Here is a 26,713-nt window from a genome sequence, read left to right on the forward strand (position 1 = left end):
TGGGGGCCAGATCACGGTCCCTCAGAGAGCTGGAGGGCCGGACTATATGAACTACTAATTCCTACTGTAACACCTCGGCTGCGCTCACTGCCCAAAAAACCTGGCGGGCCGGATCAGACTCCTCTGCGGGCCGCATGTGGCCCGCGGGCCGTAATTTGAAGACGCCTGGTTAGGGGGTGATCAGGTTGGCAGGCAGAAGCATTTTGGGGAGTAGTTGGAGCCAGCAGTCCTGGATTGTGAGAGGCATCCCAGAATGGAGAGGGTGCAGGCTGGACTAAGGGACACCCCCCTCCCGTGCACAAATTTTGTGCACTGGGCCACACTAGTACACACGCGCACACACACACATACATGAATCCCTGGGGCAAACAAAGAACTATATGTTATATATATATATATGAACTATATGTACTATATGTACTATATATACACACTATACTTTATATACATATAGCATATAACATATATGTATATTATAATATATATCTGTATCTATATCTATTTATCTATCTATCTATCTATCTATCTATCTATCTATAGTGTACTTTCTTGCATCATTACATATAAATGCAGTGGTAACCCTTGTATGAATGGAAGCTTTTTAAAGGCATTCTAAGTTTTTGTCAGCCTCCTGCCCATGTTCCCTTTGCCATCAGAAGGGTGAACAGCTGTTTCCATCCCAAGTGCAATAATTTCAATTAAAAATTCCTTAGAATTTCTGAAGTAATTGAAAAGATCCACAGACTTTTTTTAGTGAAGGATTCTTAAAGAAGGAAAATGAAAACATGGTGTTATTGTATAACACAAATATTTTTATTATTTAAATGTTTATAAATTTAAAGATTTTAATTATGAATAAAAACATTTATAGCAAATGTTACACATTTCATATTAATGTTTGTAACTGATGTAAGGCACATAGTGCAAAATACTTTATTTCTGATACAGAGATCCCTAAATACTTAGCCACATTGGCACAAAATTGCTTTAGTACCTTATATGGTACAATATACCTCTAATAAATGTTTGGGGGGAAACTTTGTGGGTAAAATTAATATTCTATTATTAATTCATAAAATTTTATTAGTAGGTTTTCATAGAAAAATATTATTTGTCTATGATTAGTTTAAAACCACATTATTATATAATACACAATTATCCACCTAAAATTTTTTTCATACCTAAGAATTTGTCCAGGGATAGATAATTTTTACTATCTTTTATGTTCCAGCTTTGAGAAATCTTGGATATAAAATAACATGAACATCTCTAATGCAAATTTTGCACATGTAAAAATAATTTTGTTTATTGAATCTTCAAAATTTCAATAATTCTCACTTCTATATTTAATAAAATACATTATAAACTTTGAGAAAATAGATTTTTAAGAATAGATATATACACATGTAAGAGTTATAAAGACATAGAGAGCATACACATTAAATTAGAGGTAGGTGTTTTAAAATTCTACTACATTATACTTTCTTTTGTATTATACCCACAAAAGTTATTTAGTATTTAACCCAAGCACACATTTTTAGGATTTTTAAAATTTGAAGCACCATAATTCACAATTAAAGGAATATAAAACAAGGTACCTATGCTGTATCAGTAAGTATAATGGCTATGTACTCTTTTGAAGTAACTGTTGATTTACTACTATTCACCTGACATGAAATAACATTTATGGTAGTTTTAAATAAGTTCATTTTCCACTTAACAAGCAGAACAAACATTTCATTGTATAGTAGGATATTGAGTAGAGATTTACATGTTTGTTTATAGGTTTAACTGTGGTCCAGTCGAAGCTATTAACTGCAACATTATCTTAGTATAATTCATTCAGACATCCCTGGATATTCTACCATAAATTATGTACTTTAAAAAATATCCTGATTAGAGTTATATACCTATTAAGTTGAAGGCCTTGAAAAAATTAAGTGGGGATTTGACTACCTGGTGAGCACCCTAAACAAAGTCACAGACCTTTTGGACACGGAAATCTCAGGAAGGGAAGATGAAAGAAACAAGCACCGGTTATTTGCAGATTCGAAGACTGTCTCCTCTTTGGGATGTACTTCTCACTTCTGAATGCTCAGATCACTTGAATTGGGAGACCAGTCATCAGGTGAGGAACACACTTTCCACAAAACCCTCCACATCTGCCATAGACTTTGGTTCCATCCTGAAAATAGGAAGGGGCAGAAATACAGGAGAATCGAACACATGCACGAGACAGAAAAAGCCAATTAGCCAAGGTTTCCTATGACAGTTACACTTGAGGTAAATGCCATGACAGGATGGGTGGCTTATGGCAATGAGATAACCCACCTGAGATACACATTAGCTTCTTAATAATTATTTTATACCTCTCTATAATTTAAATGATTCATCTCAATCCACATATTTTTCATCTAGGCATCTATTTGCTTTAGTGAGTTTAAGATTTCCATAGACTAAATAAAATATATTTATAGAAATACAGCCTGAAGAAAAGTATACAAGTGGGGAAAATTGGACTGAAAGTAATCATTAGAAGAGAACTTTATGTTTTCCTTTTATTTTTTTAATTAATTTATTAATTTATTAATTTATTTGTTTGTTTTAGAAAAGCAAAGCTATTCACAGAGAAATGATGGTCAGAGGTGGGTGAAAGGCATGGTCAGGACAAGATAGATGTTCTTTCTGGACTGCCTTCCATTTTTAAGTCCAAAAGTAAAAAAACACAAAAAATTGAAAACATTTTGATTGGATGAGGCAAAAATAATTTAAACTCCTGCATTTTTTGGAAAGGTAAAAGTAAAGTTATTTTGTTATTGTTGTTTTTGTGTGTGTTTTTTTCTTTTAACCTAAAGAGGGAGGTTTCCTGGGACATTTTGGGATGGATGTTTTGAGTTCAGGGGTTTTCAGAGTTGACTTTTGTTTCAAAAATTTTTTAACTCTCAAGAATCTGAGTAAGCAGAAAAAAGGGAATGGAAGTAAAAATTCCAATTTACATATTTTTATATCCCAGATTAAGTAAAAACCTAACCTTGGTTAAATATATTGTGTCTGCATTCCCATAAGTATATTTTGGTTTCAGTTTCACATCAGATTTCAGGAAAAACCTCATGTAATATTTTGATTAAGGGAGAAATTCTCAGTTAATCTTTATAATAGAATTAAATAGAAGCAAAAGGAATGATTGCATAAGATATTCATATCTACTGGTGATGTCAGCTAGAGTTCAATCTTCACATTTAACAAAAAAAAGATTTAAAAGCTGGATAAATAAGGTCAGAATATTTCATTGAGCTCTATGAATATACCTGTTCAGAATACATTTTAATTAACTTATTTCCATTCTTCTACCAAAATGGGCTAGACCTAAAAATGCCACATGCAAATAGCTCTTTATTTTCAATATGTTTTAAAAGCCTACTGCTTACCAATATGCAGAACAAAAGTTTAATTCTTTATTAATTAAAGCAATTTCAGTCTTCAGAAATAGAATGTTTAAATTCTATAGTATAAAAAATTGAATTTCTTTACAAATATTCATAAAAGTAGGCGCATAGCAGAAATGTATTTAAGGATACATTCTATTATTTAGTCTTTATCAAAAGAAAACAATCAAAGCAGTAGGTAGGGGCTATTGGTGGTATTGATTTATGTACAATGAAAGTGGTAACAGTTATAATGTAGATGCTAATTTACTATGTAGAGAGCCATGCTAAGACATGGTAACTCTAATAGGAGCCACCTCCTACAGTGTATGTGCTAGCACTTCGTACCAGCAGCGAAATTAAATGGATTCTATTTTAGAGAATGTACAGGGAAGGGCAAAAGTAGGTTTACAGTTGTGGGTACATGAAACAGTTTATTTTGTATTATTTTTTATACAAACCACTGAGAATCTACTTTTGGCCCATGCTGTATGTGTTAGAGGTGAACGCAAATAACAATGCTTTCTATATAGATGAAGGGAAATATGTATAAAACCATAAAAATAGACTTAAAGTCTATAGAGGTTATGTTTTTAAATGACAAATGGCTGTAGCACCATCCCATCACTAAATCAATGCAATGAAATAAATAAACCCAAAACTTACTTTTCACTTTGAAACATTAAAACCTACAAACCATTCAAGTTAAAAGCACTACCTCTATCTGAAGTACCTGCCTTTCAAGTCATTAGCCCTAAACTTGAGCTGGATAAAATCTATATGCCCTGACATTACTATTCATGCTCAGATACCTATAGCCTGTACAAGAATTTACATATACATACATATATATATATATATATATATATATATATATATATATATTTATGCACATCAATAAAAATGAACCCTATTCCATAATTTCATAAATTAATGTTATATTCCACTAAATACAATAACCCAGTCACCAACCTCATATAGCTCTACATTGAGGTAGAGGCCCTTTAATGCAAGTTCACCGCACAGATGTATTTCAGAAAGCCTTCCCGGGCCAGCAGGACTTACCTGTGACCTGTGTATGACGACAGAGGCGTAGCTACCCTGAGCCAGCCACCTTGCAGTGCTGGGTATCATCATCCCAGTTCCTGCCAAGTTAATGCTGAACCGTCCCTGGGTGTAAACAAAAGAAAACAAAAATAGATGGAAGTTATCAAATGTTCAAGAATGCTCTCGATTGGAAACACTTGAATGTGAGTTATATAAGAAAGGGCTCAAATTGCTTGTTAAGGGTTTTCTTTATAAAAATGAAAGAATATTAACACAGCCTTGCTATAAAGAAAATGAAGCAGCTAAAAATCAAATTTAAATTGATGACAAGTCTTCTCATATGAGAGACAAGTGAATTAATACCACATATCATTGTTGGTGCGAAAGTAAATCTGCCCATCCCTTGGACTCTAAGACTTGACAGCTAGGGCCAGTGTTCCTGTAGCAGCTGGCTAGTCCTGATAGCGGGACCTCCTCCAGACTTGAACATTTCTCCTAGTACGGTTTCTGACCTCTAGTTGCTAACTTCCCTGGTAAGCTACACCTGGTTTGATGACTTTTCTGTTACTGTAAATTAGCAAATACTTACATGAGAACTAATTCTAAGGATACATTCTATTATTTAGTCAATCAGATATAATTGTGCACTGTATATCTTTGGTGTTAAGAATATTAGGCCCTAATCCACCACATAAAACAACTGAATGTGGTATTATTTCTTGTCCCAGCTGTTACGTCCTTTGTAAGTACCACAAGAGTATGTGGAGGTGATGCCACATGCTTTACACACGTGGTGTGTGAGCCCCCTAGTGGCTATATGATCTAATTCTTTTCAAGAAACAGAACCAACGAAGTAAAAATATTTCTATCTCCATTAATATTTAAACTTTAACTGAGAAAAATGCATAAAATATGTGTCACATTTACATAACTTTGCAATACAGAATTATACATTGAGAAGAGTACTTAATGCTAATTTACATCTGCTGCCAATGTTCAATACGCATACAAATATTAAGACATTCTGGGAGCACATCACAATATCCTGTGGAAAAGACTCATGAATTTTGAATAAGACTAATAAAACACTGGGGGTTATATTATGTGAATGAAGGGCTAAATGAATTTTAAATATATTTATAATATGAATTAATACTATTGCTAAAAAAACAAATACATATCAATTTAGTTTATTTATTTTGTTTTCTGAGCCATCTTTATATTTATATTTATATTTCATATTTAAAAACCAAAATAGAGATTCAAATACATTTTAATACAGTGATAAAATGAAGAATTTTATCCCTAACAGAAACAATTTGATTTCGATAAATTCCAAAGAAAACTTATTACATGTATCATTTGGTTATGAAATGTAAAATATGAACAGTATCTTTGCTTCATTGCTGTATTCTCAGAGCCCAGAAGTGGAACTACATTAATACTCAGTAAGTGCTTTTGAATGATGAATTCAAAAAGTAAAGATATATACATCTAAAATCTTCATACTCTATAATGAGTGATAATAACAGTAGACACATTAATATGTAATTGGCAAATACTTGAATGAGAACTAATTCTAAGGATACATTCTATTATTTAGTCAATCAGATATAATTTTGCACTATATTCCTCCATCTGATGTTAATAAATAGGCTTCTCACCAAATAACATTTCTTAAAAATGGAAATATGTGAGGTAAGTTTCCTATCACCAGCCACTTACTGAGTGTCCTGGTTGGGCCATGTGATAATTTCAAAACCAAATATTATATTCTTCTATTTATTCTTTTCCTCCCTGCTCAAGGTTGCTTGGAAGCATTCAAATATATAGACACTGGAAGTGAAAGGAAAACAGCTGACAGGCAACTTCACTATTTCTAGACCCAACTGACTGTGTTAATGAAATGACAACCTGTTTTTCCATTTCTCTGGACTAATTTTCATAAAATTTTTTTATTCCTTGTTAAAAAGCAATATAATACAATCTGAAAGAAATGAGAAAGCAATTCATCTAAAATTTGGGATGATATTGCTAGAGGTGAAATACATTTCACTCAGTCAGAATGGAGTGGCCAACCTGGTGTCAAGTACTGGTGGAGACAGATATCTATAAATCTGATGAGTGAAAAACATTCGTGGGGAAATGGATAAGGGTGGTCAAAAGATACAAACTTTCAGTTTTAGGATAAATACATTCTGAGGATGTAATGGTCACTATGATAAGTATAGTTAACAATACTGTATTGTATATTTGAAAGTTACTAAGAGAACAGATCTTAAAAGTTCTCATCACAAGAACAAAGATTTTGTGTCTATATGAGGTGATAAATGTTGATTAAATGTATTGTAGAAATAATTTTACAATATATAAGTAATCAAATCATTATGCTGTGTGCCTTAAAATGTTACATGACAATTATAAGTGCCATGAGAATGATAATGGTACATTCCTATGAGACTTCAGAAGTAATAAGTGATTAAGTAAAATTATTAAGTAATAATTCCATTCCAAATACTTCATTTAAGATTAAAATGTAAAACTTCCTCAAACCTAGTTTTTAACTTGAAAAATTAGTTCAACATAGGAACTGCATAAAAAATGTTTTTCAAAAGTAGTATAAGTTTACCTCCGCTTCTACTCAACATTTTTTTAGAGGAGGCCACTATAAGAAGTAAAATTCTTGCCGAAACCGGTTTGACTCAGCAGTAGAGCGTAGGTCTGCGAACTGAAAGGTCCCAGGTTCAATTCCAGCCAGGGGCATGTACATTGGTTGCGGGCACATCCCCGGTAGGGGGTGTGCAAGAGGTAGCTGGTCCATGTTTCTCTCTCATCAACATTTCTAGCTCTCTATCTCTCTCCCTTCCTCTCTGTAAAAAATCAATAAAATATATTTTCAAAAAAGAAGTAAAATTCTTACCACTGTTAAAATGTTCATACTACTCAAAGGAATCTACAGATTCAATGCAATCCCTACCAAATACCAATGATACCTTTTTCACTGAACTAGAACAAATAAACCTAACATTTATATGGTGCCACAACAATCTTGATAAAGAACAAAGATTGGGAAGTATCATGCTACCTGAAATCAAACTATACTCCAAGGATATAGTAATCAAAACAACAGAGGAACTGAATAGACATTTATCCAAAGTGCACATACAGAAGGCCAATACACATATGAAAAGATGCTCAATGTTACTAATCATCAGAGAAATGCAACTTAAAACCACACTGAGATATTGCCCCACACCTGTCAGAATGGCTATCATCAATAAATCAACAAACAAATGTTGGTAAGTATGTGGAGAAAAGGGAATTCTTGTGCACTGTTGGAATTATAAATTGTGCAGCCATTGAGGAAAACAGTATAGAGTTTCCTCAAAAGTTAAAACTAGAACTACCATTTGACCCAGCAATTCCACTCCGGGTATTTATCTGAAGAAATCCAAAACACTAATTCAAAAATATATGCACCCCTTTGTTCACTGAAGCATTATTTACAATAGTCAGGATATGGCCATAACCTAAATGCTCATTGATAGATGAATGGATAAAAAAAAAGAGTTGGTACACATGTAAAATGGAATATTACTCAGTCATAAAAAGAAGGAAATCATAATTTGTGATAATGTGGATGGACTGAGAGGAACAAGCAGAGTAAATCAGAGAAAGACTAATGCCATATGATTTCACTTATATGTGGAATCAAAGAAACAAAATAAACAAACTCACAGAAACAGAACAAACTAACGGTTGCCAGTTATAAAAAGAGTCAGAGGGATATAAAGCACAGCATAGGAAATAGTCAGTAAAATTGTAAATGCTAGGTATGGCGTCACGAGAATCGGACTTAACGGTGATCACAATGTAAGCTATATAAACATCTAATGGCTATGTTGTACACCTGAAACTAATATAATATTGCAGATCAAGTGAATGTACAAAATAAAAAATATTAAAGAAGTATCAATAGAATTCTGATAGCCAATTCAAAAGAACCATGAATTTAAGAATGTGAAGTATTTGCCTTTGAGTAATTGGCTCCACCAAAGAAAAAAGTAGTTACGGATATAAGATAGAGGAGAAACATACAGGGAGATGCAAGTTTTACTCTGTTTCACTTCTTTGACTGACCTGTGTGCTCATTCCATCATTGTTTTACAAGTTTAAAATGTGTTGTATGTTTTAATATAAATGGGATCTAGACCTAGAGATGTAATGCAAATAATTTATTTGTAAAAATATATTTTTATTGATTGAGAGACAATCATTGACTGGCTGCCTCCTGCACGCCCCTTACTGAGGATTGAACCTGCAGCCCAGGCACGTGCCCTTGACCAGAATGGAACCCGGAACCCTTCAGTCCGCAGGCTGATGCTCTATCCACTAAGCCAAACCAGCTAAAGCATAAATAATTGATTTTAAAAATGTATAAGGAAAGACAAACATTTAAAGTTAAACAAATTTTTTAAAAGAATGAAGTTGAAGGACCACACTGACTTCTTTTAATGCTCATTAAAAAAGTATCATAACCAAGACAGTGCTGTGTTGGTGAGAAGAGAGATATGTAGATCAATGTGAGATAATAGAGAGTCCAGAAATAGATACTTATAAATATGTCAATTGATTTTTGACAAAGTGGGAAGACAATTAATTGTATTTTCAACAAATGGTGTTAGGACAATTGGATATCTATATTCAAAAGCCTTCTCAGACTTCAAAATCAATCATAGGTCTAAATGTAAAGTAAAACATAGGGAAAAAAATCTCTGTAGCTTTGAGTTAATCAAAGAGTTCTTAAATTTGATACTAAGTGCATAACCCATAAAGAAAAAAATAATAAATTTGAATTTTATTAAAATTTAAAATTTCCTCTTTGAAAGACACTTAAGAGAAAGAAAATATAAGGCTCAGATAAAGAGAAAATGTTTGTAAATGTCCTATCCAACAAAAGAATTGTATCAAGAATTCTAAACACCTTTCAAAACTAAACAGGAAGCAACCTTATTTTTAAAATGAACAAAAGACATGAACACACAGTTCACCAAGGAGGATATAAAAATGGCAAACAAACACAAAAATATGCATAACACCATCAGTCATCAAAGAAGTGCACATTAAAACCACCAGGAGATACAACTGAAGATGGGGGAAACAAAAAGCTTGGCAATACAAAGTGCTGACAAGGAAGCAAAGCAACAGGCACTTTAATCTTTGCTGCTGGGAATATAAAATGGTCCAGCTACTCTATAACACAGTGTTGCAATTTATTTTAATGTTAAACATACACATACCATATAACCCTACAATCTTACTCATAGGTGTGTATCCTAGAGAAATGAAAATGTATGTTCAAAAACCTGTACATAAAGGTGCATATCAGATGTATTCATAATCTCCAAAACAGTTAACCCATTTTCTTCCAATGGATGAATGGACAAACTGTGGGACAACTATAAGATGCCCATATGATGGAATAGTTCTCAGCAATTAAAGAGGAACAAATTATTGATAGCATACAACAGCACAGATGGATATCAAAGACATTATATTGAGTGAAGAAAACCAATCCCAAAAGGTTACATACTGTATGATTCTATTTCTATGACATTTGTGTGACATTTCAGAAAAGGGAAAACTATAGCAACAGAGTTTACCGAGAATAAGGTGGAAGGGAACTGTTCTATATTCTGATTATGGTGATGGTAACATGAATCTGTACCTATCTATGTTAAAACTGTATACCAAAAAAGGCAATTTTATTGCATGTTATTAAAAATGTATTTCATGTGAATGGGTATGACATCACTTAAAGAAAAAAATTTTCCAATTGGATTGCAAACAAAACCCAACTACACACTATGTCATAGACAAAAAAAAAAAAAAAAAAAAAAAAAAAAAAAAAAAAAAAGAGAAAGAGATTCACAAAGGCCATAAGAACAACCTGATAGTAGGAAATTTTACTATATCACTTTTAGTAACAAGACAGATCAAGTAGGCAACAAGAATGAAAAAGAAGATCTAAAATAATTAAAAGGTTAGATCTACACTCTTATAATAAAGAATACAAGTTCAAAAATAGTTTACAATGGGTTCTGAATACTCAAAATGAATGCTGGCCACGATCCACTGGCATTGGCTGAATGTGGTTCTCTTGCTCTTATGTAATCAATATTAATTACAAAACAGCTAAAAGGATACACTTTTTAAAATTTTTGTGGTTCTGTAAAAAGTACTACTTTATTTCACTTTTGATATATGCATTCTAATGTCACACCACACTCCTTAAACTTCATCTTATATTGCAACGTGGCAAAGTTTATTTTCCCTAAAGACTGCCATATGTGTCCCTTCTCTTTTTAGCATTCATGTCCTGGGGTACCCTGTCATATGCAAACACAAAGGATGTGGTTTTGATGAATCCCAAACAGAATAACTTCTTTCTGTGACATCAAACATCTGGAGAGTATCCATGCAAATGCTGTGTAACTCAACACAGAATCTGGTTTATATATTTGACAGAACATCTCTAAGAATGTAGGGCAGTGTGTATTTTTTGTAACAGTAACCTCAGGCAGTTGAATAAAGACTGAATGAGTATAGCTCCTTTTGGCAGCTTATATCTTTGCCCAATAATGTCTAATTTTGGAACTGAGTTTTGTATTCCACAAATGGCTAGAGAACTATGAGAGGGAAGCATCTCACCTTGATGGGCAGAGAGTATTTTATTGTACTGGTTCTGCCTCTGACTTTCTCAACAACACTGGACAGGTTATTAACATAGAGTGTTGTGTTTCTCCAATTATAAATTAGGATTACATAGTTTACAACTGTATAATTTTCTAAAGATACTGTAGGGAGGAATACAGTTACATGAAATGAATGGGCATTGCTGTCTTATTTTAAAACCTGATTGTGCTAATACCTCTTATTCCACACTCACTGAGAAATATTGTTGATAATTAGCTTTCTGTTATTTCCTATAAGGAAAGTTCACTAATAAGATAACAGGAGTTTTGATTCCACTTGAAAGTTATATGATTTACTTGTATATCAGTCTCCTATAAATTGCATTGTCTCATTGACCAGACCTTACTCAATGCAACATGTAATGCAAAAACCAGAGTCCCAGAACTTGGTGGCCTTCCCAAAGTTATGGCATCTGTGAGATCTTGTAGTACATTCTTCACATCTCTAGGAAGCATTCTCAATTGACTTCCTTCTAATTACATCAAGTAAATGACCAAAAGGCATACATTAGAAATAGGATGAGATGTTGGATAAAGTTGACCGGTCTTCACATGTGTTGCTCATTGGAGGATGAATACTCTCCAGTTAAGAGGGTCACAATGAAAGTGTTATTTTTAAAAATCCATATGTGAGGGAAAAGATTGTTTAGAATTCTAGACGTTTTATATTACCCTCCTTGACTTTAGAACAGGTGTCCAAAGGACATAGTATCAGACTTCAGAAAGGGAAGTTCAAAGGGTAAGAAAAGCCCTGGGAAAAGAATTGACTAGAAGATATTGATCAGGGAGTCTCCAGCTGGGAGGTAGACCAATATGACTGGAGTAGGGAAGGAGAAAAATGGGTGTGAGTCCAGCTAACTAGCCTCAAAGATTAAATGAGATTCCTCTGAAAAGTTAGCTACCTTTAAAAAGATAGCCAGTTAAATAATCATAGATGAGAAAAATTATAAGTTATAATAACCATTTAAAGTCTCTGGAGATTGTCCTAAGGTTATATAATAGAGAAATATTTATGCCCCCCCCCCCCAAAAAAAAAATCTGTGAACTCTAGGTAAGAACAGTGAAGCTCTGTGATTTTTTAACAATGACCCATCTTCTCCTCCTCCTACCTCAACAAGTGAGGGTTATACCCTTGATGGGTACAGAGAAGAACATTGGACTTTCTCTGACTGGCTTATTTCACTTAGCATAATGCTCTCCGGTTCCATCCATACTGTTGCAAATGGTAAGGACTCCTTTTTTATTGCACCATAGTATTCCATTGTGTAGATGTACCACAGTTTTTTAATCCACTCATCTACTGATGGGCACTTAGGCTGTTTCTAAATCTAAGCTATGGTGAATTGTGTGATCTCACTCATTTATAGAACATAATGAACAACACAAACTGATGAACAAAAACAGATTCAAGACAGAGAAACATGGATCAGACTGTCAAACCTCAGAGGGAAAGTAAGGGAAGGTGGGGGTAATGGGAAGAGATCAACCAAAGGACTTGTATGCATGCATGTAGGCCTAACCAATGGACACAGACATGTGGGGGGGGGAGTGCGGTGAAGTCATGAGTTGGGGAATGGGGAAGGTAACAGGGAAATGAGGACATGTATGTAATAACTTACTCAATAAAGAAATTTTTAAAAAGAACAAAAAAGAACACAGGACTTTGTTTTCCCCAGATTCCGGTTAGAAGTGCATTTTCTTCCCAGGAAAGCAAGACACCAGCACTTCCCATATCATTCTGCTCTGTGCTACAGAAGATGTAGTAAAGGCAAGCGTGGCTGAAAGTCTGAGCTTCCTCCTGTCACTCAAGCCTTGCTCACAGAACACAGAAGCTACCCCAGGCAGGCAGGCCAAAAGCACAAGGCCCGAGGCATCCCACTCAAGTAACTGTGGGGGAAGTAACTGTTGGGGAAGAGGTTCCATGCTGAGAAGGACAAGCTAAGAGTATAGGCATTACTGTGACCTAGTCGCGTGCTTATTTAATGGGAATGTTAATTCTGAGAAGTGGGCCAGGTCTCTAGATACACAGAATTGGTCAAAGGCTTCTTCTTTGGGAGAGAATCAAGTTGTAAAAACAAAAAGTGCCAAGGATTTTTCTAAAGGGACTGAGCTTATTTGGGACAGAGCATGGGGAATTTCAAGCCTAAAGATGCTGTTGTAAACACAATTTTAGTGGTGCACAGTTAGGAGGATGGTGATAGCTTATTGGAGTAATAAGCAAAGTGTTAGATCAAATTAAAATTTAACAGAGAGAAACAGGGAAAGGGACAGCTAAGATGGGCTCATCTTGAGGTCTGATTATGGTGATGGTAACATGAATCTGTACAAATGATAAAACTGTATATAAAAAAAAGTATACCTGACCTTAAAGACTGACTGACCTACAAGACTACTCTGGCCAAAAAGCTTGAAATGGATCAATCCATGGAGTAATTTAGCATAGACCAATCATCTAGCAATTAGTGGAGGCTAAGAGCTGAGTGTGATATCTACAGAGGCAGAAAAACTATAAATTTTTAAAGAGGAGTCAGAAAAAGGGACAAAGAGCCCAGCTTAAAAAAAACACACACACACACACACACACACACACACACACACACACACAAACAAAAAAAACAAAACAAACAAACAAACAAAAAAACACAAAAACAAACAAAACAAAAAAAACCTGCCATTCCAGGAGAATCATGATGACCGTGTACATGTTCAGAGCTGCACCCTCTGAGTAATAATTACAAAGACTGCACAGGAAATACATGTCACTGAGATAGTCTAGCCAAAGAACTAAACAAATAAGCAAGCAAACAAAATTAAGTCCTAGAGCAGTGGTTGACAAACTCATTAGTCAACAGAGCCAAATATCAACAGTACAACGATTAAAATTTCTTTTGAAAGCCAAATTTTTTAAACTTAAACTTCTCTAATGCCACTTCTTCAAAATAAACTTGCCCAGGCCATGGTATTTTGTGGAAGAGCCACACTCAAGGGGCCAAAGAGCCGCATTTGTCTCGAGAGCCGAAGTTTGCCAACCACGGTCCTAGAAGATAGGGGAGACTTTATATATTTTAGCAACTATGGATACTATCTAAAATGCCCAGCTTTCAACAAGCAAACTGGAAAGGATGACACACATACAGGGCAAAAAGCAATAGAAACAAACTTTGAGAGGCTTCAGATGTCAGACAGATAAAGACTTTAAAGCAGCTAATATAAATATGTTCAACAAACTATAGAAACCCATGTTTAAAAAAAGTAAAGGAAGTTATGATAGTGTCTCATCCAATAGAAAATATCAGTAAAGATACAAATTATAAAAAGAGCTGAATTTATGTTTTTAGAGAATGTAAGAGAGGAAATGAAAAAATTACATATTCATAGCTTTCTAAATGATTTAAAAAGTACAATACCAAAATAAAAAATTCACTGGACTGACTCAAACAACAGATTGGCAGAATAAAAAATCAGTATACTTGAAAAAATATCAATAATGATGATACAATCTCAAGAACCAAGAGAAAAAACAAATCAAGAAAAATAAACCGGCTCAGAGAAAATAGGATACCATTAAGTGCTCCAACATATGCATAATAGGAGTGCTAACAGGCGAGGAGAAAAAGGAGGAAAGAATATATTTGAAGAAATAATGGCTAAAAACTTTCCAAATTTGATGAAATGAATTAGTCTACACATCAAATGAGCTCAATAGATTCCAAGTTGGGTAGATACAAAGAGATCCACATTCAAATATCTAGAGAAAAAATATCTAGAGAAAGCATGGAGAGAAAAATGACCACATACATGGAACCCCAAAAAGATAGTTGCCTTCTATTGTTTATCTAGAAGCCAAATGACAGTGAATGACATATTTAAAGTGCTGAGAAATACATCGCTTCTCGGCCTTTTGGCTAAGATCAAGTGTGTAAAGTGCTGAGAAATAAAATTATAAATCACAAATTTTATAACAAGAAAATCAATCTTTCAAGAATAAAGGCGTTTAAACAAAAGTGTGATTTGTCTTACAAGACATAGTGAAGGAAAAATTTTAGGTTGTAATCAAGTGACATCAGGCATTAATACAAATCAACACAAAACAACCAAAGAGTACTGGGAAAGGTAATTATGAAAGACACTATAATTGTGTATTTCTTTTTTTTCTCTTAACTGACTTAAAAAGCAATTACTATAAACCAATACATACATAATTGTACTATTATCCTGTAATATACTTGATCATAATGGCACAAATGAGGCAGGTGGAAACAAAGCTGTTTTAGAGTAAGAAAATGACACCAGCTGATATCAAATCTATAGAAAGAAATGAAGAGAATCAGAAATGTTAAATAAAAGATTCCTTAAAAAAAAAAACTATGGATATGTAATTTTTTTCATTTCTTCCCTTACTTTCTCTAAAAACATAAATTCATATATAGAGTAATATTATAAAAATGCTTTTGATTTGTTACATATGTAGGATGTGCGTGTTTAACAAACAACACACAAAATGAAGAAGAAATAGAGCATATAGAGGACTAATGTTTTTATATTTCGCAGAAAATACATAGGATAAATCTGAAGTAGATTCTGCTAAGAGGCACATTGTAAGCCCTTGAGCATCCATTAAGAAATAAAGTTAAAATAATGAAAATTATTAAGGAAATTAAAATGTCACACTAGAGAACATTCATTGAATAAAAAAGAAAATGGTGCCGAAACCAGTTTGGCTCAATGGATAGAGCCTCGGCTTGGAGACTGAAAGGTCCCGGGTTTGATTCCGGTCAAGGGCATGTACCTTGGTTGCGGGCATATCCCCAGTAGGGGGTGTGCAAGAGGCAGCTGATCTATGACTCTCTCTCATCGATGTTTCTAACTCTCTATCTCTCTCCCTTCCTGTCTGTACAAAATCAATAAAATATATTTAAAAAAAAAAAAAAAAAGAAAAAGAAAATGGTCAAGGACTGAAGGAGCAAAAACAACATAAGATATGTAGAAAACAAACATTAAAATGGCAAGTATAAATTCAGACATATCAATAATGACATTGAACAATGCAATCAAAAGGCAGAGATCCAAGAAAGTACTCTCTATAGAAGACAAAGATATAAATAGACTAGAAGCCTGGTGCATGAAATTTGTGTATGAGGAGTGTGTCCCTCAGCCCAGACTGCACCCTCTCCAATCTAGGACCCTCAAGGACAGTGGAACATCGCTCTCACAATCCAGGATTGCTGGCTCCCAATTGTTCACCTGCCCGCCTGCCTGATTGCCCCTAACAGCTTCTGCCTGCCAGCCTGATCACCCCCTAACCACTCCCCTGCCAGCCTGATCAATACCTAACTACTCCCCTCCAGGACCGACTGCCCTCCCCTGCAGGCTTGATCACCCTAACTGCCCTCCCCTGCTGGTCTGATCACCCCTAACAGTCTACCCTACAGGCCTGGTCACCCCCCAATAGCCTTCTCATGCAGGCCTGGTCACCCCCAACTGCCCTACCCTGCAGGCCTGATCACCCCTAACTGCCCTCCACTGCAGTCCTGGTCCTCCCCAACTGCCTTCCCCTGCAGGCCTGGTCTACCCAAAACTACCCTCCCCTGCAGCCTGGGTTCCCTGCAACTGTCCTCCCCTGCAGGCCTCATCGCCCCCAACTGCCCTCCCCTGCCAGCCATCTTGTGGTAGCCATCTTGTGTCTACATGAGGGCAGTAATCTTTGACCACATGGGGGCAGTCATTTCACATGTTGGTGTGATGGTCAATTTGCATATTACCTCTTTATTATATAGGATTCTACCCAAAGATAAGTTTAAATAGGTTAAAACTAAATGGGATAAAAACATATATACCATGTACTATAATCAAGCTGAGTGGCCATCCTATTATCAGATAAATTATATTTTAAAACATAGTTAATACAGTTAAAGAGCAACATTTTATGACAAAGGGAAATATATCAGAAAAGTATGACAATTATAAACATATAATCATGTACAATAAAACCCCAAAGTAAATGAATCAAATACAAAGTTAGCAAAAATATTGATAGTAAGACTGAAGTGAGAAACAGACAATTCAACATAATAGTTGCAAAGTTTCAGTGTATAGGACTATTAAGCAGAATATAAACAAGAAAATGTAAGAGTTAAACAAGACTGTAACTAGGCCTGACAGACTTCACCCAACAATAGAACATACATTCTTTCCAAGCACACATTGAACATTTTCCAGGATGGCCATATGCTATGTCATAAAAAAAGTCTCAATAGATTAGAAGGGTTAAATATTAGAAAGTGTGTTCCAACCACAGTGGAATGAAAATGAAAATCAGTTTCATTTCAAGAAGGAAATCTGGGAAATTCACAAATAATCAATGTATCAAAGAAGATATAAGTGATAATATAAAAGATTAATGAAAATAAACACACAAGATATTAAAACTTCAAGGATGCAATGAAAGAATTGAAATTGTGTAGCTATAAATGCCTATATTAAAAGAATGTCAGACTTTATGATGGACTAAATGCTTTCCCCCTATAAAATCACAAATAAAATAGGATGTCTACTCTCACCACTTCTATACAACACTATTAGAGTTTTGGTTAGAACAATAAGGCAATATAAAGAAATAAAAGGTGTCCAGGTTGCAAAGAAAAGAGTAAAACTATCTTCATTTATTAATAACATTACTGTGTATATAGAAAATCCTAAGGAATCTAATAAAATAAAATAAAATAAAAACCTATTACAATTAAACAATGAGTTCGGCAAGGTTGTAGTATTCCAGATTGATTTATAAAAATATAGGCAAAGATTAGTGGTTTGTGCCTCATATTTAGGGGGAGGAGTCTCTTTATGATAATTCTCCCAGTCGAAAAGCCTCCTTTATCTTGAGCTGGAATTTGCTGCCCTACTAATGTTTCCTGAAATGAAACACACTGACCTGTTTCATGGATCTCTTTAATTATTTAAAGACAGTTATAACATTCTACTCCTTTCCTAGACACCCTTTTCATTTTCCCTATGTGACATAATTTAAACCTTCTTTTGCCCTCGTGGTTTCTACCTCCTACTCCTAGATAGAGTAAAAATTTACTTTTCACAACAGAAATTTAAAAATAAATATAATATTTCATTGTCAAGTATAAATAACATTTTGGTCTCAATATTGTGTTTTGGTACCTTATGATTATATTAGATGGTTTATAAATCATTCCATGTTCTACATGAGTTATAACAAACTTACAGTGCTTGAATAAACCCCTGTCTTTCATAGGACATTGCCAAGTTCAATTTGCATTTCTGGACCTAAGACATACGTATTTATTATAACCTTATTTGGTTCAGTCCATAGATCTAGTGTCTTTTTATCTCCTTTAAGTTTTCTTCTCTAACATAGAAAATGCCCTTTTTTTCTAACATAAGCATACCTTCTGTGTCAATATTGAGAACTGTGAATAGACAATTCCAAGAACAGAGAGCTATGACAAACCATTAGCTACTTTCTTCAATATGGCATATTAAATTATAATTACTATCTCTTGTGCATTAATTAGCTAGGAATCTACCTAACAGTGCTATATTTGTGTAAGCTTTATATCTCTCCATCTATACAGTAGGTCCTCGAATTATGTCAGAAATTCATTTCTACAGCACGACATAATGTGATTTTCACTGTAAGTCGGAACCCAGCTGCATAAGAACCTAAGTCACTCACATAGAGCACATACACAGCAGTAATGAAGTGAAACAAAACAAAACAAAACAAAACAAACAAAAACAAAAAAAAGAAAAATTCTTGACCTTACTTGTGGTAAATAAATAATAAAAAACATAAAGCACATATGTTGAAATGATGGAACTTTTTTTAAAATAAATAAATGGGAGATGGCGATGGCGATGTAACCACGAAACAACATACATTGACCGAGAACTGTCTGTATTATAGCTTAAGCGACCATTGGACCATCCAACAGATAGTTATGACATTCTGACGAGTAGCTATGATGTGCACTGACCACAAGGGGGCAGACGCTCAATGCAGGAGCTGCCAAGCTGTGGTGACTTGGCAGCTCTGGTTCTCAGATGACGCACCCAGAAACAGAGGGGAGGGAGCCCAATTTTGGGGTGCATCACTCGAGAACCACCCTCTCGCAATTTGGGACACTTTGAGGGATGTGGGAGAGCTGGTTTCAGCCTGATCCCCACAGGCCAGGCCAAGAGACCCCATTGGTGCACAAATCCGTGCACTGGGCCTCTAGTCTTATCATAAAAATGTTGTTCACATTTTAAAAAATTAGTATGTTGTCTTCTAGAAAGCATATTCTATTCTGGAAATCACAGATAACATAGAAGGGTGTGTATAGAGAACTCTGGAAATGAAGGCATAAAAAAAGAATAAAGATGTGAAAATGTATTATTCCACAAATGATAGGAAGTTATTCTGGTAAGTTATAGACCCAGGTCACTGTAACTGATGTTTGCAGCAGTGTAGAAAGTCACATACTTATGATCCATTCCTTATACTATATGTCCATTCATTTCCATGGACTTAGTGGAAAGATTAAAAATAATAAAGCATCATGGAAGATGAAATAAGATCTGAACAACTTGAAACTTTTGTTTTACACCTTTCAAACAAATCCAACATTGGCAAAAATCACCCAAAGCTTACTATAACCTTTAAAATAAAGTTCATATAGGAAGCCTTTCATTTTCTATTTACTTATGTTTCTTATAATATTGTGATCAAGAAAATGAGTTAAGGGAAACAGTATCACTTTTTTTTCACAGTGAGGGAGAAACAAGCAAATCTGAAATACCTGTGGGCATCTGGCAGCACTGTAGCAATCTCCAGCAGTGGCAAATGGAACTGCTCTTCCAAATAGTGTCTGAGTAAATAGAAGGTCTGTAGCTAGAATGCAATATATAAAACTCTTTAGCAATGAGACCCTATATGTTTTCCAATCTTCATTGCAAAACATAGTATTCATATTATCTTCTTAAATGCATTTTATAATTAATTTAAAATTTAAGCAAAAATGCTATATAATTATAGAGTGGGCTCTCAATAAATAATTATTTTCTTTCTTTCTCTCTCTCTTTCTCTCTCTCCTTCCTTCCTTCCTTCCTTCCTTCCTTCCTTCCTTCCTTCCTTCCTTCCTTCCTTCTTTCTTTCTTTCAAGAGAGAGAGAGAGAGAGAGAGAGAGAGAGAGAGAGAAAGAGAAACATTGATTGGCTTCCTCCTGCACACACCCCAACCAGGGACTGAACCCACAACCTGGGTACCTGCAACCTGGGTGTCTATTAGGTTTCATTAATCTGTTTGGACTTGACCACACTATAAGTTGCTTCCTAAAAGGCAGCAGGTCCATAGTCTGGGATCTGTGAATAGGAATTAATTGCATCACTTGCAACAGTGTGATGCAATTCTGCCTTAACTAATTGTTTAAAAGATTAAATGAGAGAATCTATGGGAAAATGCTTTACAAATTGTAATCTGAAATTACTTTAAGCCCTACAAAAAGTTTATATAATTATGTTACGATATTAACGTTATCCCTAATGTAATGGGCAATTTGAAGGTCATATCTTGGAAGGACACTATGAATCTCAATCACTATCATTACCACTACATTTTTATGAAGGTCCCTACCACCCATGTTATTGTAGAGGAGGTTTATGGCTAATAACTTTAAAAAGCAACTTAAGTAACTATTTCCCAATGCTAGGGCGTTCACTATACCCTAGCTATTCTGATACATACCAGCACACTGTTGGACTTCAGTTAACAAAGGGAGGCTCTTCATTTTGCAAATAGAGATCTGGTACTTACTTTTAATTTGCATAGAAGTGAGATCAATTCTTATCTTGCTGAAAACAGTGTGTCCAGCAGCCAGGTAGTCATTTGTACATTCACAGTCTAGCCTCCTACTTCCATTAAAAGGACATTCGTATGGGTTTTGGAGTCTGTAACCACATTAGAATATTTTCATTATTAGATGCCACTACCATCCCACAGTGTAGGTAAACTTTGGAAGTGGAAGGTAAGATACACTCTTCAATATGACAATGTCTATAAGTTAAATGAGAAAGAAGTAAAAATCACTCAAGGTTGACATATGAAATTATCCATGGGGAATTCAAGACCGGTGGAAAAATAATCCAGCTCTAGATCTCTTAGCTTCTGTTACTGGAAGTAATGTGACTTCTATGAAAATACACAGAGCTCTTAAATTCTCCCCTTCTCTGTTCTCCCTCATCTCACCCACAGTGTCCTTCTGAGCCCATCTCTCTGTGAGTACATGTTGATACTCAATCAAATATTTGGGCTCGAACAGACATGGGCAACGTCTAACTTAGAGCCTAATATGTCCGCCTGCTTTTGAATTACTTGTCCCACTTGCAAGCTATTCAAGTATCACTCTGACTGCTGGGACTTCTGATTTTCTTGAAGGACCATAAAAAAAATGCACTGATAAGCCAAAGACACATCTCCTACCTGAAACCATACACTTCAGAAAAGTTGTCTTCTTCACCTTTGACCAGCGATATATATTCCTTGGGGTCCGCCAAGTGCATATCTGCACAATAAACCTAAAGGGAAAATGCAAACACCTAGAAAAGCTTTTCCCAACGTCCACAGTCAGTGTTAAAGTCAAGTAGTGAAAGTGTTCACAATACCTTTATTATTCTCCCCTCAATGTTAAGGTAATAGTCACCATCCTCGGTAATGTTGTTTTGCCCTTGGATTTCTTTGCAGCTGGTAAATGTTTTGCCTTCAAGGATGAGTGAATACAACTTATCAACAATGAACAAATTAAAAACACAGTATAATTTTAACTCAATCATGCAAATATTATGCTAAAAACTAGGCACTTCATTTTGGGCGGGCATATGATTTACTGCAAATATTCATTTTCAGAATTTTAATTAAAACTCTTGGGAACACTAGGTAGATTTTTAAAGTCTGTTACTTACAGTCATTGGCATAACATTTCTTTTGAGCATCTGGCTTTAAACGCTTTAAACATAAGTCACTGGACCAACCGTTTTCAGCCATGCATTCCACTCTTCTCTCCATTATCCCCACTCCACAAGTCACTGAGCACTGTGAACAGAGTAAAATTTGAAAGTAAAGCGTATAATGGGTAATAAGACCAGTCAATCCACATCTCCTTTCAGGCTAGGTCCTTTTGGAACACAATAGTGCCTAGACCTACTGCAAATACAAAAATACCCTATAGACTGGACAGTCACAGATGGGAGGAGTTTGTTAGTCCTCAGTTAATGGCTTTGTTTCATTTATTTCATATAGTTATATCAATATTATATTATAAATACTTGATAAATATTATTAATGTTAGTTTTTAAGACTACTTAGTTTGTTCTCATTGTCATATGCTGTTTGGAAAGAAATATTTACTTGCTTTCTATCCATTAAATTGGAAATGGATTATAGTGCAAGTAATTTTTATTTCTCAAATATTAGATTTATTTCACTTAAAATATTCATTAGTTAAGTATCTACTCAAACTGCAAGTCACTGTGCAAGGCTTTTAGAGGAATAGATATAAGTAGATTATAGTAAGCATAGAAAAAGGGATAAGATAGTTATACAAGTAACTAACAAAGTAAGTGGTTTTTAGACAACAGGGGTATGAAAATTCTGGGACCGAGCTAGACATGCAGCTGCACAGGCATCCACACCTAGAAAGTCTCATTCAGAAGGTTTTAAAATCATAATTATACACTGACCTTGCTCCATTTTCCAACTTTCCAAGTGGCCATGTGCAAACAGCTCCTTAGATTGCACTTGTAAGCCTGTGGCGAAGGCAGCACAGGGCATTCTCGATAATCTATAGGCCAAAGCTCATGGAGTTTATATCTGTCAGTAGACTGAATCTCAATGCAATATGTAATCCTTTGTCGGTAACTAAATCCACAGTTACCAGCACACTGAAAAATAATCGCCAGGCGGAGAAGATATCCTTAAACTTAACCAGGCCTAATATTCACCAGGGGTGTGTGTGTGTGTGTATGTGTGTATATGTGTGTATGTGTGTATGTGTGTGTGTGTGTACACACATATAAATAAAAATAAACACACTATACAATGTTACACCCACAGCAATCCTATTCACTAGCTTCACTTACAGATGAGTTAAAAAAGTTTCAGAGACATTACATAACTTTCCCAGAGTTGTACCAATAAATGGAAAGGATCCATATCCAGGCTAGATATGGTGTCTAGTTGTGGTGTCTGTTTTGTTTTCCCCTCCCATTAAACTACTAAGACTATCTTAATTGAATGAAAAATTTTCTCCCAATAGATGCAGCTTTGGAGAAATAAAACATGTGAGGGTTCTCACCTGAAATAAAAGACATTAATTAGGGAATAGCAGAGTACTGACCAATGTGTACACACATGTGAGGACACCACCTGTGGCCAAGGAATGAACCAATCAAAAGACATAGAAATGACTGAATCTATTACTCACATGGGACCAAATATAGTCTGGCCCCTCCAGCCAGACTGGCAAAACTTACATACATGTGTTCTACAACATGTGGAACACTCAGAAGGGTCTTGGCACAGTAGAGGGGAATAAATTAACCCTAAACAATGCACTGGTATGATGTGACAAAGCTTAACAGTGAGATAAGAAAGGGTCAAACTGCATTCGGACAGAATAAATGTATTCTAGAGCCAAGGTCAAAAGATATGTATAGAAATAAAAATTACCCAGTAGCTAAAATAGTAAAATTTATAATGTCTGATATGCAATAAAAAATTAACTGTCAGCCCTAGCTTGTTTGGCTCAGTGGATAAAGCATTGGCCTGTGGACTTAATGCTCCTGGGTTCGATTCCGGTCAAGGGCACCTGCCTGGGTTTCAGGCTTGATCCCCAAGAGGAAGTGAGCAGGAGGCAGCTGATTAATGATTCTCATCATTAGTGTTTCTATCTCTATCTCCCTCTCCCTTCTGCTCTAAAATCAATAAAATAATTTTTTAAAAGTTAACAATTATGCAAAAAGCAAGAAAATATAACCCATAATAAAGAGAAAAATCCATCCATCAAAACAGAATCAGGGGGAAGAGTAAAAATGCCAAGGAAAGATCTCTGAAGATTCTCTTCTCCATAAAGCTATGAGAAAACTGGCAAAATTTGTCAGAATTAACTTTTTCACAACTCTGAAAATTCACCAAATGCATCAATAAACAAGGTCAAATCTCCGAAGAGGGAGCTTTGTGGTGTTTTAACTTGTTCTACCCCCATTCTCCCTTTTAACTCTACAGTAGCCTTGAAAATCAATAGCCCCACAAACATGATGGACCCAGCAGCCTGGCGGCCACAGGGGCAGAACAGGGTTGGGAGACTTTCAAAGACTCTGTTGCAGAGACTTGTTGTTATTTGAACTGTTTGGTGGGTTTTCTAGAAGACTCCACTTACCAGGCTTTCATTATTTAACTTAACTGGAGCTTACCCACTGCTAAAAGAATTTTCCCTCCAGGGGTACTTGTTGAAATGTTTAACTGTAAAGCTTCCAGAAGAAGTAGATCACAGTTAGGGTAAGCAATAGGCTCATAAATATATATATATATATATATATATATATATATATATATATATATATATATATATATATATATTTAGAAGGACAAGAAGAAATGTTCATAGGGCTTTTAAAAGCTTCAATATATCGACAGACTCCATAAGGCCATGGATATGTACAGGGTTGCTCATATGTCCAGGACTGCACATGCTCAGGAAGCATCTGGAAAGAGCCTGCACACTCACCTCTGGCCAACGTCAAAGCTCTTGTACAAGCAGGACTAAGGTTAAGGAAGAGTTGTCAGCTCCCTGGCTTAGTGTTAAAAGGACCCAAACATACACACAGAAGCCCTAGACAAAGGAGATGATTGGTTCCAGGTAGCTAAGGGAATCACTGTCCAATCATTAATTGAAAACTTAAATGAATCAAGCAGAGACTTCAGTGACTGAATGTGATAGGAAATACAGACTTTACAGTGAATTCTGGAAAGTTGCTAAACCAGCAAAAACAAACAGCTACAACAATGAACCCTGAAGAGTAGGAAGAATCTGAATACACTTATAACAAGTAAAGGGGTTGAATTAATAATCCAAAAACTACACACAGGGAAAGCCCGGGACCAGTGGCTTCACTGGTGAAATCCACCAAATGTTTAAAGAACTAGCATCAACTTTTCCAAAATTCTTGCAAAAGAAAAAAGGGTATGGAGCCAGTATTTCCCTCATACCAAAACCAGGCAAAGTCATCACAAGGAAACAACAGACCAAAATATTTTATGAATGTAGATGCAAAAATCCCCACCAAAATACTAGTAAAAAATTCCAGACATACATAAAAAGAATTATACATAATTACCAACTGAGATTTATTATAGGAATGTAAGATTGTTTCAATATATGAAAATGAATTAATAGAACACATCTATTCTACTAATAGAGTAATAGACAAGAACCACACAAGAATCTCAAGAAATGAAAAACAAACAAACAAACAAACATCTGACAAAATCCAACACATTTCATGATATAATAAGCCCTAAGCAAAACAGAAATAGAAGAGTACTGATAAAAGGAATCTATAAAAAAAATCTGTATCTAACACAAGCTCCCAACTGTTCTGATCTCCAGTTCCACAGCCCACAAAGGGGTGCACCAAGAGTGTCCACCTCAGGTAATTGGGGAGGCTGAGCCACTGGGACCAATAGGACACCTAGCATACAAAGCCACTCTATCAATATAGGGAAGCAGCCAAAATGTGGAGACAAAAAAACAGGTCACAAATGAAAGAAATAGAGGGGAAAAAAACAACTGGATATAGAGCTCAGAACTACCATTATAAGGTTACTCAAGAATGTTCTAAAAAAAAAAACTCTGAGAAATTTAGTGAGACCTAAATGAAAAAAGACCAACCAGAAATTAAGCATATACTGACTGAAATAAAGAATAATATCCAGAGATCCAACAGTAGACTAGACTAGAGGATCCCAAGAATCAAGTCAAAGATCTGAAATATGAAGAAGCAAAAAACACCTAAACAGAAAAGCAAAAAGAAAAAAAAGAAAAAAATATAAAGATAGTGTAAGGAGCCTCTGGGACAACTTCAAGCATACCAACATCCGAATTATGGGCATGCCAGAAGAGAGAGAGCAAGATACTGAAAACCTATTTGAAGAAATAATGACAGAAAACCTCCCCAACCTAGTGAAAGAAATAGACTTACAAATCCAAGAATGGCAGAGAACTCCAAACAAAAGGAATCAATAAAGGACCACACCAAGACACATCATAATAAAATGCCAAAGGCAAAAGGCCTTTTCTTAAAATCAGCAAGAGAAAAACAGTTAGTTACCTACAAGGGAGTACCCATAGGACTATCAGTTGATTTCTCAAAGAAACTATGCAGGCCAGAAGGGATGGCAAGAAATATTCCAAGTGATGAATA

General features: G+C 35.1%; 1 protein-coding gene across 1 annotated transcript in view; it reads right to left on the minus strand.

The window, feature by feature from the left end:
* Positions 1-808: 808 nt before the first annotated feature.
* The window catches only part of ADAMTS20 (ADAM metallopeptidase with thrombospondin type 1 motif 20), a 167,425-nt gene continuing 141,520 nt past the window's right edge, over positions 809-26,713 (minus strand). The window contains exons 32-39 of the mRNA XM_036457992.2: positions 22,973-23,173; positions 22,196-22,325; positions 21,899-21,993; positions 21,717-21,811; positions 21,051-21,184; positions 20,038-20,129; positions 4,491-4,595; positions 809-2,185 (exon numbers count right to left, since the gene is read on the minus strand). Coding sequence (XP_036313885.1) covers positions 2,096-2,185; positions 4,491-4,595; positions 20,038-20,129; positions 21,051-21,184; positions 21,717-21,811; positions 21,899-21,993; positions 22,196-22,325; positions 22,973-23,173 — 942 coding nt within the window. The 3' untranslated portion in view covers positions 809-2,095. The remainder of the gene's footprint in view (positions 2,186-4,490; positions 4,596-20,037; positions 20,130-21,050; positions 21,185-21,716; positions 21,812-21,898; positions 21,994-22,195; positions 22,326-22,972; positions 23,174-26,713) is intronic.

The sequence above is a fragment of the Pipistrellus kuhlii genome, unplaced genomic scaffold (genome assembly GCF_014108245.1).
Source record: "Pipistrellus kuhlii isolate mPipKuh1 unplaced genomic scaffold, mPipKuh1.p scaffold_m20_p_3, whole genome shotgun sequence".
In the NCBI taxonomy this organism is placed as follows: Eukaryota; Metazoa; Chordata; class Mammalia; order Chiroptera; family Vespertilionidae; genus Pipistrellus; species Pipistrellus kuhlii.